The sequence below is a fragment of the Lingula anatina genome, chromosome 7, assembly GCF_051362555.1.
Source record: "Lingula anatina isolate TDL-2025a chromosome 7, LinAna3.0, whole genome shotgun sequence".
In the NCBI taxonomy this organism is placed as follows: domain Eukaryota; kingdom Metazoa; phylum Brachiopoda; class Lingulata; order Lingulida; family Lingulidae; genus Lingula; species Lingula anatina.
The window spans coordinates 8600867-8618207 of record NC_141773.1 but is presented as its reverse complement, the minus strand read 5'-3'; the positions used below and the strand labels follow the sequence as shown (position 1 = coordinate 8618207).

General features: G+C 35.9%; 2 protein-coding genes across 3 annotated transcripts in view; one reads left to right on the top strand and one right to left on the bottom strand.

The window, feature by feature from the left end:
* The window catches only part of LOC106176889 (uncharacterized), a 43262-nt gene extending 38655 nt beyond the window's left edge, over positions 1-4607 (bottom strand). The window contains exon 1 of one of the 2 annotated variants that reach the window (XM_087016519.1): positions 4348-4607. In XM_087016519.1, the coding sequence (XP_086872645.1) occupies positions 4348-4375 (28 nt within the window). In that variant the 5' untranslated portion in view covers positions 4376-4607. The remainder of the gene's footprint in view (positions 1-4347) is intronic. The other variant, XM_087016522.1, reaches the window with a different exon arrangement.
* Positions 4608-4746: 139 nt separating this feature from the next.
* Positions 4747-10656, top strand: LOC106176911 (death effector domain-containing protein). The gene is made up of 4 exons (XM_013559499.2): positions 4747-5094; positions 6432-6788; positions 7160-7414; positions 7791-10656. Exons 1-4 carry the CDS (start codon positions 4791-4793, stop codon positions 7898-7900), a joined length of 1026 nt encoding a protein of 341 aa, XP_013414953.1. The 5' UTR covers positions 4747-4790; the 3' UTR covers positions 7901-10656.
* The last annotated feature ends 6685 nt before the right edge of the window (positions 10657-17341 follow it).

Here is a 17341-nt window from a genome sequence, read left to right as displayed (position 1 = left end):
CCATCACTGTCAATGACAGGGAATTCATTAAATCTGGGCCAATTGTCCCCCATTGACACAGACAACTCAAGTGAAAAAACATACACACTCTAATGGAATGCAGATTATAACAGAATCAGTTTAGTCACTGAATGGAAGAGAACCACCTTAGGTTTGCATTTAAAGCAGCCTTAAAGAGGATGTCTATTCTCTTCGGAATTTGTGATGAATATTCTTCCTTCACCTCCAAAGATAATTGTGTTTTGAGGATGAATTGTAAGATCTCTTTCTTCTTGGTTACTAGTCATCTCTCTATTCTTTATACACAAAATTTTCTGCATTTGCAGTCTGCAGCGTTAGCTGGTCCTACACCTGCAACCAGTAAAATTTCATTTGGAACAGTAGATTTTTCATGTGTGAATTAAGTGGTCTGACATGACCATCAGATTTTTTTCTTAACTTTTTAATAAGAGCTATTGATCTGATTTAATTCTTTTCTGAAATGTAACTGTTACATGATGATTCTAAAAAGAAAAAAGTGTAAGATAAAATCAAGGTCTAGTTATTACTAATATTAATGCAATAGGGGAAATATGCCCAGTCTAACTGAAATTTTAATTCGGACTAGTGAATTGAGATTTGAACCAAGAGATTTTATAAATCTTAAATGGTGGTCCACATGGCCTGTAAGCTGAAAAGTTGTTGGCACAGACTGCTTTGTTTTAGTGAGTCTACTCTGACAAAAAATTATAATTTCTAATTTCCAATTTGCTTATCTACCATCTGTGTACTATACACTGATTTGAAAAATAAATGCATTTAAGAATTTGTTCCAACGAATAAGTGAATGAAAATATTACATTTTAATGATATCAATGGTCATAGTATCAAAGGCAGCGGCCTTCAGTGTTAAGAGAAGGCTTAACAGAGGCTATATTTGACTGAAATAGTAAAATTAAACCATTGGCAGTCCTCCATGATTCTCTGCATACACAGAGGGCCACCAGCTGCTCTGAAACCCCCCCCCCCCCCCCCCCCCCAAACCAACAATCATTTCAAGTAGTCCACATATAACACTGCCATCAGAGCAGAAACAGGACAACTCTGTTCCTTTAGAAGCACTGGATGGCCCAAATTTTTAGATGAATTTTGAGAATATATGTATTTCAATATTGAGATTTCATAATTACCTAATGGTAGGATTAAACATAGTGCCGAATAAAAGTGCCTACCAGAATAATTGTGCCCCCCGAACAACTTTCCGAAATTAATAATAGTTCCTAGCGGAATAATTGTGCCCCCTGGAAAAATTCTCGATGTTTAATAATAGTGCCTAGCGGAAGAATTGTGCCCCCACCCCACCCCCCAGAAAATTTTATCAAATTTAATAATTTCAATGAATAATTGCAATGGCAATTACAAATCATATTGCAATCTGGAAAAATTGTTTTAACTATTAAACATAACAAAAACACAACATCTAGACAAATTTACCTTTGATTTTATACACTTAGTTTAACATATTTTAACCATTTAGAGTAATCTCTGTCACTAAACTGTTTTTAAGGTCAAAACGTTTTCATTTGAGTCTTAAAAAAGGCAGCATTGTACTAGTAGTTTACTATTGGTGGCAAGTTGACATACTTTTTTGCGATGCACATGTAACGACAGAGCCGTGACAGAGACTCTGGGCAGCATGCATTGACGAGCTACTTTTATTTACGCTAAAAAACAAGTTTGTGAGTAGTGCTTACGTCAGGTTATTAATAAAAATTAACTTGTCCTATGAAACAATAATTAACATTTCCAAAACATTCAATAGTATTTCCAACCAGCACAATAATGCCAAATAATTGTGCCGTGTGGATAATGGGGGGAAATTATTAATCGTGCCAGAGAAAATAAGATCGTGCCGGGTGGAAAATTTCCAAAAAAAATAATAATCGTGCCGGCACTATTATTCGGCACTTCAGAGTAATGTTTTGCTTTCCACTTCATAAAACTTACTACAACCTGTCACTAAACCAAGAATGTAGACATGGATGATGGAGGTTATCAGTTCATGCCAAACTTTGATTCTTTCTTACAGAAATTATAAAATTCAAGCCCAGCTCTTCATGTTCATCTTTTGAGCCTGGAGATTGGTTGAAAACTTTGGAACACTTTCACCAAATGTATATGATATTCCTATAGGTATCTGACTTTTATAATTAATTTTTTTAGCTCCAGTACCACCAAGATCACAGAAAAGTATCCTAGTTATATAGGATTTCATTGTTGAATTTGCCTAAAAAAAAAGTTAATTTTCTCCTGTGTGCCAATCACTGCATGATCTGTTGCTGCACTTAGATTCTATGTTCTATCATTTCTACTTAAATAATTAAATTTTAACTGATTTATAATTCCTTTTAACTATCCTGACATGATGTTTCCTGACATTTCAAGGAAATATCAGCATAAGGTACTTTCGACTGCTTTTATCATTTTTTTATTAGGGGGGTCTGATATGTGCAAAATAATTTTTAGAAAATTTCGGCAGTTTGACCTTGAAAAAAGGTAAAAGATCAAATCCAAGAGCATATTTGGAATCTCTACATATGACTTTTGCACAGACTTCTATAGTAATTTTTCCCATAATTCCTTCGGTTTGGGAGATATTTAGCATTGAATTTTTTAAGTGTTTGACCAAGATGCCTTTCAGCAAGCATCGCGCCTAGGCCAATGCACCGACTAAGACAAATAAGCCAGGAGCTTCAATGTGAGACTATATGTGACCCAAATCCCAGAGATGGGAGACACAGTCCTTGGGGTCTAGGAGGAGAAGTGGTAACTATGACTTGTTTCTGGTGCCTGGCTGCGGAGCCAGCAGAGCCGTACGAAACGGGCTGGCTCTGAAACCATGAGTACTGCCAGCATACACACTGGTGGCACCAACTATGCGGGGGCACTTGCTACATATTAGTATAAGAAGCTTCCAATGTACTGGTATAATCACCAGCTTTTCTATTTTCTACTTAACCACAGAAGGCTTGTCATTCAGTTATGCTGCTTGCAATCAGCAAGAATTCCTGCAGAGTTGTGTCAATTCACATAGACTGATAGTGTCTAAGGGAATGGACCTTAAACATAAAACTATGACTTTGGGGCACTTTCAAACATGTTAGTATACCTTTAACATTCACAAATGCAGACAAAATCAATAGGATGTAAATGTTGTCCTTCTATACGCAGATGTATGCCATTGATTACCATGCCATTAATGCATAGACAATTTTGTTTCCATGACAACAGTTGACAGCATTCATTACACATGCAAAAAAAGATACTATTAAAAGAAACAAATTCAATTTAGATGCAAAAACAGTCTGCCCTGACCATTCCCACACACAGAATTGAGCTTTTGTGACTTATTACTAAACATAGCTTTTTTACATATAAATTCCATCAGTTTTAACCTGCTTCACTAGTACTAGGTAAGCTTACTTCTAAGTAAGATCAACAGGTTGGAAAAAAAACAGTTAAAGACCTTTATTACTAGTCTTTTTTAAAGGGGATGAAATTAGGAAAAAGTTTTGATAGATTTGCATTAAAAAATGTATGTAAAAGTCAGTTATTGCTTCATCATTCAATATGATCTATAGTATCCTAATATTAGGCAATGCAAATCCAGATACATTTCAGTTATAAGTAAACAATGACATCACTGATCTATGTCACTTATGGGTTTTAAAAAGACCAAGTGATACTCTTTTCATGTAATTACTTCAATGATTATTATTGGTGCTCTCTTGATTAAAAAAAGTTTAAAACATTGGTAATGTCAAAACATTGACTATACACTGGAGCTTCTCTCTGCTCCTGCACCTGAAATATCTACAAGAAAGCAGGTAATTAGATGTTTTTACACTGACAGAAAAATGATGGTGCTCGAGATCACCTAGACCCGAATTATAAGCCACTGCCAAAACATACGATAATCTTCAAAACATTTGAAACATTTTTTCACGATAAACTTTGTCTGGAATAGATTTTTAATACTGCAGAGATTTGTATAATCACAAATAAGTATAACACAAGGAACTACAATTAAAAGTATCAAAGTTTAAGATATCGCGGCCGTGCTTTCATTCAAATATCTTGAACTTCCACAAGAAGGTCGCATTCACCAAAAAGTGGGTCAATTCGGTTTAACAAAACTCGCCAGCTCCCCACCATCGCCAACGTTAACCATTTATAGTGTCATTAACGTGCACGTTTTTGCGATAATTAGTGTGACAAAACCAGCCATGTGTATTTGTTTGTATACAGAGGCAAATGACGTTCATTATGCTAAATTGAAATATGAATATGTACAAATGTCATTCATACCTGGCTTTTGATTCGCAGTTTCCGCCATTTTGAATACACGGAAAGTAATGAGCAACTTTCGTGGGGAATCAGGACTGATCTGTCTCCGCTAGAAGCTTGCCGCTAAAGGAGCAACTCCTTGAAGTCCTAAGTTAGCGTTCTTTTTAGTGTTGGTGACTTTGCTTCAATCATCCGCGCATTTTTACTATCCCTTTTTGGACACCTGCTCATTTCACGAAAATCACCGACGAATTGCCTGTCGGCGTCTACGATGACCTCATAAATGATTGGATAGAATACTATTTTGTGTCAGGATTTGTTATTATACTGAATTTTACGTATTGAAACATACATTTTTTTGTGTCATTGCGGTTGTTTAAAGTGAAGAGTTTTTTATTTTCTCAAAATATTATTTTTGTTTTGTATTTACTCCGTAGCACTTAATAAACAAGGTGAAGGTCAAGATGGCGGAAACGGATCCAAGTTTTGGGAGTCGCAAAAATTTCGATCCAACTTTGAGGTCTCTGCAAGATATGTACCGCGATATTGGTAATCAGCTAGCTTATAGAGACCTTATCTCAATGAAAATATTTTACTTTGGCAGTTTACGCCAGGGTGCGCATATAAACGATGGATACTCTATGATGATGGAACTGGAGAGGGCAGGAAGGATAGACGAGTCAGATTTCAGCGAATTAAAAGAATATTTGCGCAAGTGCAGAAGACATGATTTGCTACCTTACGTTACCTTACGAAAGAGAAAGAAAGGTAATGCTTAAAAATCGTCGAGTGTAATTTTTAAGTTTAAAAAGGACGTGTTCTTGTTTCATATTTTTATATTAAACGTAGAACATTCGCATGGTAATGATTCAGTGATTCACTTCCCTCTGGCTCTTTCTCGTATTAGAGAGTTTCTGGTGCCAGGGGATGGCTAGATTGTTACATATACGTAAACATAGCTAGTAACCCATTATTTTTTTCTCATTCCAATAAGTGTTCAGATATGCTAGCCTTTTCCACCATATAGGAACCTTCGTGTACTTAGTGTACATATAAAAACTTCATGGACCATGACTAAATTTATCCAAATTTGGCCTTTTCCTGGCAAAAATGCTGGCTAGTTTGAAGCCTGCAAACCACTCAGTCTCTCTTAAACAGTCAGAACATTTACCCGAACTGCATTGAGAGAACAAAAATCCAATGAGCCTTTTTCTAATTCTGTATTTTTTATTTTTGTCAATATGTCCAGATTTATGTCATATATATATACAATCACATCAAGCTGAGGGTTTGAAGACATATTAATTTGAAACTTACTTGTACTGTAAATTATCTGTTTATGTTACTTTATCTCTTGAGCCTCATGCTTGGTCAAAAACTGAGTGAATTTGCTGTTTTCTTCCTACTTCCTGTACTTTCGTTGAGCATTGAAATACCAATACATGGTATTCATTTTCTGATTTATTTATCCATCAGGTTAAAACAGCCGAGTTTCTGCTCAAACTTATACAAATAATCATAAACAGTCTCATGTAACACAAATAAAATTATCGTTTTGCTTCAAACCCCATCCCATGATGATCAAAACTTTCCTACACCAGCATGAGCCAGATCAGCTAAACATGGTAGGCACTCTCCAAAGATGCTGCAAACTGTGCCCTGGCAACCATGGAACTGCATATTTGCCACCCTGTTCGTGAAAAATGAAAAAGCATATACTAGTATGCTTCTCAATATTTTCCATCTAGTGTGTAAGTGCCTAATAAACATATTGCACGGCTTTTCCTGGGGAAATTACAAGAGAAAAGACCACAGGGATAAAATCTCCAAAAAATTTATAAGGGTTGGATTATTAGGCACTTCAGCAGCTGGTAAAAAAACACACAAGATAAGTTTGTATTATCCATAATTATTTATCCAAGAAAGCAGTGTGCATCATTGTTTGATACCTGGGACTTCTCAAAAATGTTACTTGTCCAACAGGCCTATAGAACACAAAACTCCTCAGTCCATTCAAAAAATTTGTCAGTCTTAGGCCGACAGACCAGCATTAATTTCGAAAACTACTGCTGCATCACTTAAATATTTCACATTTCACATTTCAGTGAGTCCAGATCCTGTGGACCAGTATCTGGAAGAAAGTAAGGCACAAAAGCCCTCAGATAACCTTATAGATTGTTCTAGTCAACCTGGCTGCAGCCACTGGCCCAGAAATAGTGTGAAACAGTCACAGTACACTGGAAACACTGCCAGTGATAGACTTTCCTCTTCAGCTCAAAATGATACTGTCACAGCCCAAGGTTTGAGTACATGTAGTAGTCACAGTAGTAAAAGGAAGGTCAAGTGTCTGTTATCAGTGCCTGCTAAGAGACATTGCAGGGGACGGCCCCCCAGGAAGAGAACCATAGGCACTGAGACCAGGGAGGGGTACCAGGAGGATATCAAGAAAAAAGTGACATGTGGTAATGTGCAGGTTCTTCTTTGATCCAGTGTATATTTAGAGTGCAACTGTGCTATGTTGCCAAAAGCCATGATATGATTTTGAATCTGATAATTCCACCCTTTGTTCAAACACAGGTCTCTAGTTAATTCTATGCCAAAATCATTTCATATTGATAATTCTTAAAAATATTATGGCAATTTTGGAAAGTATTCTGTATTAGGACAAAGGGCATGTGGCCAGTCATGAGAGCTTTTAAGACTGGTTTGCTATAGAATTGCATTGGATAGTAGATAGTTTTTACTTACACTGCACTTCTTTCATGTGTTATTTTATGAAATGGTTTACTTGTAAAAAAGAAACATTGCACATTTCCATTGCATTTTATTATAGATATCAGATTGCGTGTGCGGGCAGAGTACTGTCAACATGAGACTGCATTGCAGGGCAATGTCCACTCCAACAAACCAGAGCTCATTGAGAGACAGTTTGAGAAATTTTCACAAGCAAACACTATACTTAAGTCACGGGACCTGGGGTCTATAATATGTGATATCAAGTTCTCAGAGTTGACCTATTTGGATGCATTCTGGAGAGACTATATCAATGGATCACTCCTGGAGGCCTTAAAAGGTGTATTTTTAACAGGTAATGATTATCTGCACAGATTTATGACAAGATATTTAGGTACAAGTGTGTGGCAATTGCAGTTTTGATAAGTTGATATAGTAGTTGTAGTTAAATTGATTTATTTTTGTGACAATGCCGAATATATATAAATATAATACTTAATACATATATTAATAGTTGTAGGAATTCCTGCCTGATGTTAACTTGAAGTTTGTCTGAAATAACCTACATAGTTCATAGACATAATTCATACACTTTCATTTGAACCCAAATGATAATGCAAGTCAGATATAAAGATTTTTAATTAGTTAAAACTAATTGAGGCAGAATACATATTACAGTTACTGTCTGATATCAGCTACAAAGAGTCTTGTTTTATTTTATCATCTTTCAGAATCATTGAAGCAAGCAGTGGGCAATGAGGCTATCAAGTTGCTAGTGAGTGTTGATGAAGACGACTATGAGGCTGGAAGACTCAAATTGCTACAAAACCTCAAAGAATGAAAACATTTTAAAATCACTTTTAAAGCAAAGGTTGTCCAGAAATGGACAGAAATGTTCATTGTTGTCTTATGAAGTACATTCATGTTTAATTTAAAAATTGTAAAATCTTCCAGTGTGAACACCATAGACCATACTGATGCAAAGACTAAAGATATCAGATGTTATCTTTTGAATTATAGTCATTACAGCTTCATATTATTTATTACAAAAACCTCATAATAGATATGAGTTTATGATTTCTGAATGTTGTGTATAAAGAAACAGAATTGGGAAGACCAAGAAGCAGCAGAATCGAAAAGTTAACACTTGTATGATGATGGTATATTATTTTTAGCTCACCAGGGCAAAGTCAAGGGGAGCTTCTGTCATACCCTCTGCGTCATTGTTGGCATGTATTTACTATGGGGATATTAATGTTTTTTATTATCTATGGAAAACATTTCCAGTTACAAGGTCAGTTCTCTTTCAGTTTGGCTGCAATTATTTTTTCTTTTTGAACCGTTCTTTATAATGTCATGCCACGGGCAGCAAAGTGTTTTTCGGGGCGTTTGTGATTAAATTTTTGTGCATGTTTCACATAAAGGGACAAATAAAATTCCCAAATAAAATCAATGCTTGCCTGAACTTTATGAAAGGGAAAATTGCCATGAGCCTTTTTTCTTGGAGGAGGGGTTGTGCTTTATATTAAATTTTGATAGTTTTTCATATCCACTGTTGAAGAATAACCAATGATCATCTTCTCAAACATGTTGAATGCAAAGACTCGAACAACCTTTTAAATTTTACCCTCTCTGGTGAGCTATACTGTGATCTGACAATTCGTGTTTAAACAGTTGCTGTTTTAATATCTGAAAAGATTCCCACTACCATTTTGGATCATGAATTCTTATTGCATGAATAACCAATCAAGTACTATTTGAGAGTGTACCATTCATGCTGTATTTTCTGGTAAAATATGCCTCTCATTTTACCCTGAAATACAGCATTATATCACTTTTTTTTTTTTTTTTTTTTTTAGTGTATCAGTCATTTTGTTTATTCAAATTAAATAAAGTCAGTTTGAATAGTTGAACTTTTGTTGTTTCTTTTCCTTGTTGTGTAAAATTCACTTTTTGCCAGAAAGATCAGGCAGGAAGGAAATGCTGGTACATTTTCTAAGTAGATGCTAAAAGTTTGATGCCGATTTTTTATAATTGTATTTGCTTACATTTAAAGAAAAATTCACTGTAGACAAAGATATGGTCATGCTATTAAGCGGCAAACTTTATATGGACAAGATACTTGTCCCCACTTCATATTATATTTTCATTTTATTTGTTGAGCTTCAAAATTGGAAAACTTTCTTCTCAAGCTTCCCAAACGTTAATTACGGTTTAAATGATTTTTAAAAATCTGAATTGCATGTTTTTGTCATTACTTTCACGACCTTAATTGCATATTAACCCATTACAGTGACGTCATATTTGCTCCATAACACTCGTCCAGCGGCCATTCTGGAGGGAAAGAACGACGGGGAATAGTAGCGTAAATATAGGTGAACCAAATAAAATGAAATTATCTTCATATCGTGATCAAGTACACCAAAAGGAAAATAGTATATACATGTGAAAACTTCAGCTGATCAGCGTGATCGACCCATATAAACTCAAGACAGTCCAAAGACGTGAAATCCTGACCTACCCCTGTATCCCAACATCGTGGAATGTTGTCAGAAGCTAGTTCAGTTATCTTGTACTTCATTTTTCTTGTTCATTGGGTAATAAAAGTTAAAGTTTTAGAGAGTTTACTGTGTAATCATAAGTTCAACCTTTCATAGAAGCAACTTTGTACATAAAGGATAGATATAAGGAGAAATTTGAGCTGACTATCGGGATCAACCCTTACGGACTCAAAGAAGAGAGTATGCAGGGTTGTGACAAGAAATATTGCTGTCAGATATGATTTAACTGTACATCATGAAGCTGTCAGAAATTATTTCAGCATTCTTGTGCTTCATTTTGGTTCATTAGGAAGTATTTGTAACATGACTGTTGTTTGAGAGTTCAATATTTTACCATGAATTCAACCATTCACAGTAGCAACATTGTTAGCATTTTATTATTAGTCCAGACCTTCACAGAAGCAATGTATTTTTCAAACTTATGACATTCAATGTAACATAACAACAAGTCAGTTCATGAATTGATCTTTATTTGATTGAAAATATAGGAAAATGCACATTTTGTATGGATAAAAGTAAACATGAAATGCAAAACATTGTTGCACAATTCAATGACAGATTATCAGGGTCCCTTTCCTTTTGGTTGATAACACTGACATGAAAAATATTTCCATACTTTTAATGATGCAATGCAACATGTACATGAGCATATTAAGTCGAATCAAGCCACCATAATTTGAGAAAACTGTTTAGTATATTTTTAATCTATGTCTAGAGAAATGCTTGATTGAAGACTCACAATTGATATGTGCTGTGTGGGTATGTACATATAAGGCCTTAGATGGTGTTACTAAGCAGTTTGTAATTTTATTTAGGAGAATTCCACAACTGGTGGTCACAATTTAAAAATGCACAACCTACATGTACAACAACCATCTGTTTCTGCATATCAGACCATCTGTGGGAGGTGCACCATACAAAATTTTATATTTCTTGCAAACTTTTCCATTTAGCCTTTAAAAATATGAGAAAGAAAAAAGTGTTTTCATTTCTTCTTGTGCTTCTGCTCACAATTCTAAATAAATAGAAAACCTGTCCTTATTGTATGCAAGCTATCAGGATAACAACTTTAAAACAACAAATGAACAATTAAATAAATAAACAAATCCAATTAAATAACTCCTGTCATGCACTGAATTTCACTCTCCTGATGTTCAGATCCTGTCTCCTCAGCTGGTCACAAAGATATAAGAATATTTTTTCGCTGCTTCTACCTTGTGTGCCATCTAGCTGCCTTTTGTACCTGTCACCTTTTTTTTTTTTTTTTTTTTTTTTTTTTTTTTTTTTTTTTTTTTTATAACCAAGATTTATTTGCACCTAATCATTCAGTGTGGCTTGGTGGGAAAATGTCAGATCAATTTCCTAAATGTAAATTAACAAAAAAAGGTAACAATAGTTATTTTTATTCATATTGTAACTTGCATCATAATACAGTAGGAAAACACAGAATTCAACATTTTTCAAATTCATTTCATAAGTTCATTCAATTAAATGGTACCTGAGCTAGAATATATACTTACAAAACAGATTTACTCTTAATACTACACTAAATCTTAAATCAAGCCACTAACTTCCAAATACACATGACACAGGTAATTGATTTAATTGGCCCAGCTGAGCTGTGTACATTGTACTGTAGCCTTGACACTAATTGACAATAATGCTAACCAGGTATTAAAGAGGTAGATGACAGCAGATAAAATCCAAAGAGCACCATAACTGATAACAAATTACACCCAAGGCAATAAGTGAGTCTTCATAATGAAAGTCGAAACCCTGCCTGGGTATTTCCACACGTTTTTACAACACACTCTCCACCAAGACTTTTTGGGCACTACTAATATGCAGTGTACGTGCGCTCATATCTTATACACCTCGGTCATTGGTTTTCTACTTTTTTTCTTTTATGGTAAAGGCTGCACAGCTCGGTCTTCATTCTTTGCTGTAAAATAAATTAGTTTTATCCTTTACTTGTCCGATGAGTCTTGATTCAAAGCCACTCCTCAGTCTCTCCTCCGTTTACGGTTTTCGTCCCTACACCTTGGATTGTTACCACTGCAGGCAGCCTGTGAACGCTTCTTAAGTTATTTATCTTCTCTCTATCATATACCCTGCAGTAATTCATCATTTTACTCGGTTTAATATCAAAGAAAACACAGAAATTAAATGCTAAATTGTACATGTAGACATGATCATGCGCAGCAGACGATTCCGGTCTCCCTCCAGTATGGGGGCCGTAGCGATAGTCCGAAGGTTCAATAGTCCGAAGGTTCAATGGTCCGAATGTGCATTGAAGGTTCATTGGTCCGAAGGTTCGATAGTCCGAAGGTTCATTGGTCCGAAGGTTCATTAGTCCGAAGGTTCGATAGTCCGAAGGTTCGATAGTCCGAATGTAGGCCCGCTGTATAAGTGTATAGTGAATTACATGTACAGGGGCGGATCCAAGATTATTTGAAGTGGGGTCCGCGGTTGCAAAGCCCCCACCCCCCTTGGCGTAGGATCTAGGGCCCGCTAAAGGGCCCCGAAAATTGTTGGTGTCTCAAAATGACCACCTATTTATCTAGAGACACATCTGTGAATAGGCCTATCTGTAAAAAAATCTATCAGTCGCCCTGGTAGAGGTTTTAAAAGTTAGGTCTGCACGGGCAAAAATAACGTCAATACTAGCATATTACATTAGTTACAAAAAAAAAAAAAAAAAAAAAAAAAAAAACAGATCTTGATGTTTTTCATGGGATTGGAAGTTGACGATATTTAACTGCAAAGGTTTATTTTGTAAAATCAAATGGAAATTTTCTCACGAGTCACAAGTGTATCTACTTTTTGCAGAGTACGTTTTTCTTCGTTTAAATGAATTTGTTACAAAGACAGCATTTTTGATGTTGTTCATCAGATTAGAAGTTTAACTGTTTTAGAATATTTCAACATGTTCAAACTGCCTTCTCACTTGTATTTTACGTTTAATAAATAAATAAATAAATAAATAAATAGGCCCAATAAATAGGCCCAATAATAAATAAATAATATGGCGTTGCCACATTTCTATTCAGATTATAAACGTTTCAGCACCTTCAGTATTGCTGGGGAAGAGGGGGTGGAATTAAATATGTATTACTATTTGTGGATATTTGAGCATATTACTGTATTCTGATACAATTTTTATGTTTAAAGGCCTAGTAAGGGAAAAGCTTGTTTTCGTAAATGCTCGTAATTTTTTTTTTATGCCAAGTTTACACTCCAGTTAATTCATCCTCATCCCTATGAGTAATACAATACTGCTGGCGGAACGGCTGTTTTTTTTTTTTTTTTTTTTTTTTGGGGGGGGGGGGGTGGGGGTGGGGGGGAGGGTAGGGGAGTGGGCTGTGCGAACAACAACATAGTTTGTTTGGAAATGCAATTATTCTATAACTTTTACATAATTTAAGAAATGTGTAGGTTAGAAGAATTTGAATTCTAATCATAGTATCTTAAGACATCGTAAGAAAATGTCATTATAGGCGTCCTCTCATTTTATGCGTTCCAATCTTTATTCAATATTTCATGTGAAACATGTATGGTGTTCATGAGTTGGAAAGGGTAGCCATTGCATATCCCCAAACTTCCCCACATTGTAAAGAGTAGTTCACGGAAACAATACGACCTATATGGATAATTTTCACGTGCGTTTCGGTCGCACTCAAAACGAAATGATAAAGATTCTAGAAGCTGAGTTCACACGAAAGTTAATCACCCCCTAGCAGCTCCAGGATTGCTAATCTGATTGCATACAGTGAGAATCCTGGTGGAGTTGGATCAATCTCCGTAGAATGATAGTTTCGTTGGGAACGCACCCTTAGATTCCGTTTGTAATTATAATTCTTAAAATCGAAGAACATCTTAAAATGTTTCGGACTATCGAACCTTCGGACTAATGAACCTTCGGACTATCGAACCTTCGGACTATCGAACCTTCGGACTAATGAACCTTCGGACCAATGGACCTTTAATTTTCGGACTAATGAACCTTCGGACCAATGAACCTTTTTGTTGAAAATCTGATGAAAAATTTACGAATTTTCGGACCAATGAACCTTCGGACCAATGAACCTTCGGACTATCGAGACGCCCCCCCCAGTATGGCTGCCGTTTGTTTTGATGACGAGGGCTACAATGGGTTAATAGTAAGGAATTATTTTACAGAGCTATCACCATGTATTTTTGTTGCCTGAGCATTATAGTGCAAACAGTGGATGGCATACATTTACTGAATGAGAAGGGTGATTGTCTTATGTTGTAAATTTCAGCGGCCCTGTCGTCAGACGGTCAACGCATTTCAAGTAAAAATGATCATATGAGCATGGTAGCTCGAAAGAATGGTTCCGCCCAGGATCGGACCGGGGACCTTCTGCGTGTTAGGCGGATGTGATAACCGCTACACCACTGAGCCCCTTATATGCCATATGAGGGCACACAACCATTTTGATCTGGTGAAAACCGTCTGTGTGATGAACATTTGACAACTAAAATGATTATGATTTTATATTATGATTATTTTATCTTTATTATGTAGTTATGCTGACCAAGCACTACCTGTTGGATCTTCGTGTAAGTAATACGAACGTTCAAATAAAGGAGATGCAGCATCGGCTGAGCCGCCCGCTGACGGGCGAGAATTTTAGCACTGCACCACCGACACACTGTTTTTCCAAGTCATTTGTCACCTACAGGAAGTCCACACCCACCTCTCAACAAAATCTGCTATTTATTCCTTTAGTATTTAATTAATTACCCGTATTCAACCGTAAAGTGCGTTAATTTACATAACCCGAGGTATATCCTACAGCTGACACTGAACAAACAAATGGTATATAATACAGTATGACATATAAAAAAGGTTCAAATATAAAAAAGGTTCAATTTTTGCAAATACTTTTTTCATAGTAAAATTTTCCAATTTGCCATTTCAAAAAGTATTCCATAGAAGTAGATGAGCCTATCCATTGAATAAATATCAGCCATCCGCGAGTCGACCCAACCCTGAGCTTCAGAGATAACTTGACACTAACCTCTTCACTATAGCCTATCTTCATCGTGTCAAGTAACTTAGTGTCAAGTTATCTCTGAAGCTCAGGGTGGTCGACCCTGACACTGATTTGAATACCCTTTTAACAATCTGTCTCGGTAAAAGACAGAGAATATGAATTTTTGCCAGATTCGTTGCAAAAAAGTTTTAGGAAAAATTGAAGATTGATCTTTATGATACTAACAATAACCTTTATTTGTTCTAGTATAATTTAAAAATGCTGTGATCAAGGAATTTACTCTCTACAATAAAGACATATGCTTATTTCTTTTATGATTATACTTTATACAGTGTAATAACCTGCCAGTTAGTTATTCAGTTCTTCGATTTGCTTTTCACCAATAAGATAAATGAGACAGGCAGATATAGTTTTCTGCTGTATAGTTTATTCAACTGACGGTAAATCTCGGGTCTCTATAACTATAAGTGTGTCTGTCCAGCCCGCTCTCTCTCTCTCTCTCCATTCCTATGTATCTGTCTGTCCTTCTCTGTGGCTCTGTGGCCTCTTTTATGCTTAATCTTAATTTGCATTTTAAATTAACGTCCATAACTGACATGCAACCTGTCATGCTTAGATATAGGTACATTTGAATAAATTAAAACTTAATTGTAGATACATTTAAATTAAACAAATGTGCAAATCACATACATGCAAATCTAACTATCGGTACTATTAATGGTTCACTACATGCAAGCTCCCATGCTTACATACATCTGAATAAATTAAACAATTAAACAAATATGCAAATCAAATATATGCAAATTTAAACTATCAGTACCAGGCCCTTAGTCAGGGGGGTTCGAAAAAACTGCCCTTTTTGCCAGGAAAAGGCCCATTTGGGTAAAGTTTGATCTAAGTTCACATACGCTTCATTGTAAAAGGTCCACTATTTTAGAAAAAGAACCACCCCTTTGAATTTGCTGGCTACGGCCCTGAGTACTATTAATGGTTCACTACAACGGGCATTATACAAAATTGAAAGCTGTACAACATTCAGTATTTAAGTAAATACAGATTTTTAATATTTGCATAAATAATTGCTTTCACAATGTCTGAACACACCATATCTATTACAGTTCATATGACAAATTTTCATCATGATAGCCATGAGAAATTATAAGTAAAATGGGCAAATCGACGCCCATCTTTTATTGCTGTCTTCACAAGCACAATATGATGAAATTCATGGACACCGTCACAATCATGTTGCGACAAAATTCATGGCCACCGTCACAATCATGTTGAGACAGAACCTGAAGCCAATCTTTGTAGCCTCAGTACTGTTGTAACCGAACTTCTTGCGGCGATGTAATGTGCAGAACGATCGAAGTTTTATAAATAAATATTCACAATTAATCGAACAGTTTTACAATGTTTTTTTGATAAATCGATAAACCAGCACAGAGCCGGTGTCCCTGTTCACCACAGTAACAATAAAAATAAGTAGGCCTAGGTCAAATTTACGACCAGAAATTTGAAGAAGGTGAACTGGCATTAATAATTTATAGACGTTACAGGTCATTTACTCTCATTTTATATAATCTTTATAAGAGACTAAATGAAATTACTTAACCTAAAGCAAGTTTTATGAATTTCTGGTCGGCAACCCGAAACACTTGATCAGAGGAGGGCATTTCTTAGAAGTTATTTTAATAGTTATTTATAAAATCACGTCTGTTAGTTCAATCCTCCGCCACAATCCGGCGCCAGCGATTTCATTGGGTTCATTCATTCAACCTTTCAAATCGTATTCCTCAGCATAGTCATTTAGTATAGACTAATGGATCATAAAATGATATTCTTTTTGTCCTTATGACTTCAGCAAACCCAAATAACTTATCCGGACTGGAGATTCATTATTGGGGATCCATTGCGGGTTTTCAAATAACAAAGATATATTCTAAATGGAAGCTAACGTACGAAAAGCGGGTGACTTGTACATTATCATGCATTCTGATGAGAGGTGCTCAGACAGGACCATAGTCAGTAGAACATGGGGAGGAAAGAAAATTCATGTCACATTGCTATTATTTTCACTTGCAGGGTGGAATTTAGCACTGAAAACGGCAGCGATCTGTTGTAAGTACTCTATAAATGATGTAAAACAACAATTTGTTATGTGTCAAAATTGATGCATTTCGTGCTTTAGTAAGAAAGACCGCACAAGCAAGAGGGTTATTCCATCAGTCCAAGGGGGGGGGGGGGGGGGGGGGGTGACACAATTTTCAGTCCAGAGCATCAGTTTTAATAGTTTGAAATGTAATTGATATAATGAATCATTTACTGTTATTTAAGTGTAGTGGTAGTAATCGTCACAATTAGCAATAAGATGTTGAACTATTATCACACTACTTTCGTGGAAACGACGAATTTTTCATGCACAAAATACACATTGGCGGGACCAGGTTGGATGATATGTGGGGGGATGGGGGAAAACATTACATAGAACGAAATCAGACGAAGTCAAGCAAGTTCTTCATTGTTCCCAGCACTTACTAAATCGTCCTCGCCTACCGTTTGATATTTATCGAGCGTCCAAGACAATCATTTCTATCCTTGTTCCTCCCGAGCAACAACCTGGCTCGACCAGCGGCTGTGCGTTATGACGATTTTTTGCTTTAGGTTCCCTTAACTTTATACTTCTGTCATATGTTTTCA

Bases quoted from the DNA above. Each gene is read 5' to 3' on its own strand.
- LOC106176911 (XM_013559499.2), top strand. From the start codon at position 4,791: ATGGCGGAAACGGATCCAAGTTTTGGGAGTCGCAAAAATTTCGATCCA. The intron at 5,095-6,431 runs GTAATGCTTAAA...TTCACATTTCAG, and splicing joins CTTACGAAAGAGAAAGAAAG to TGAGTCCAGATCCTGTGGAC. The intron at 7,415-7,790 runs GTAATGATTATC...ATCATCTTTCAG, and splicing joins AAAAGGTGTATTTTTAACAG to AATCATTGAAGCAAGCAGTG.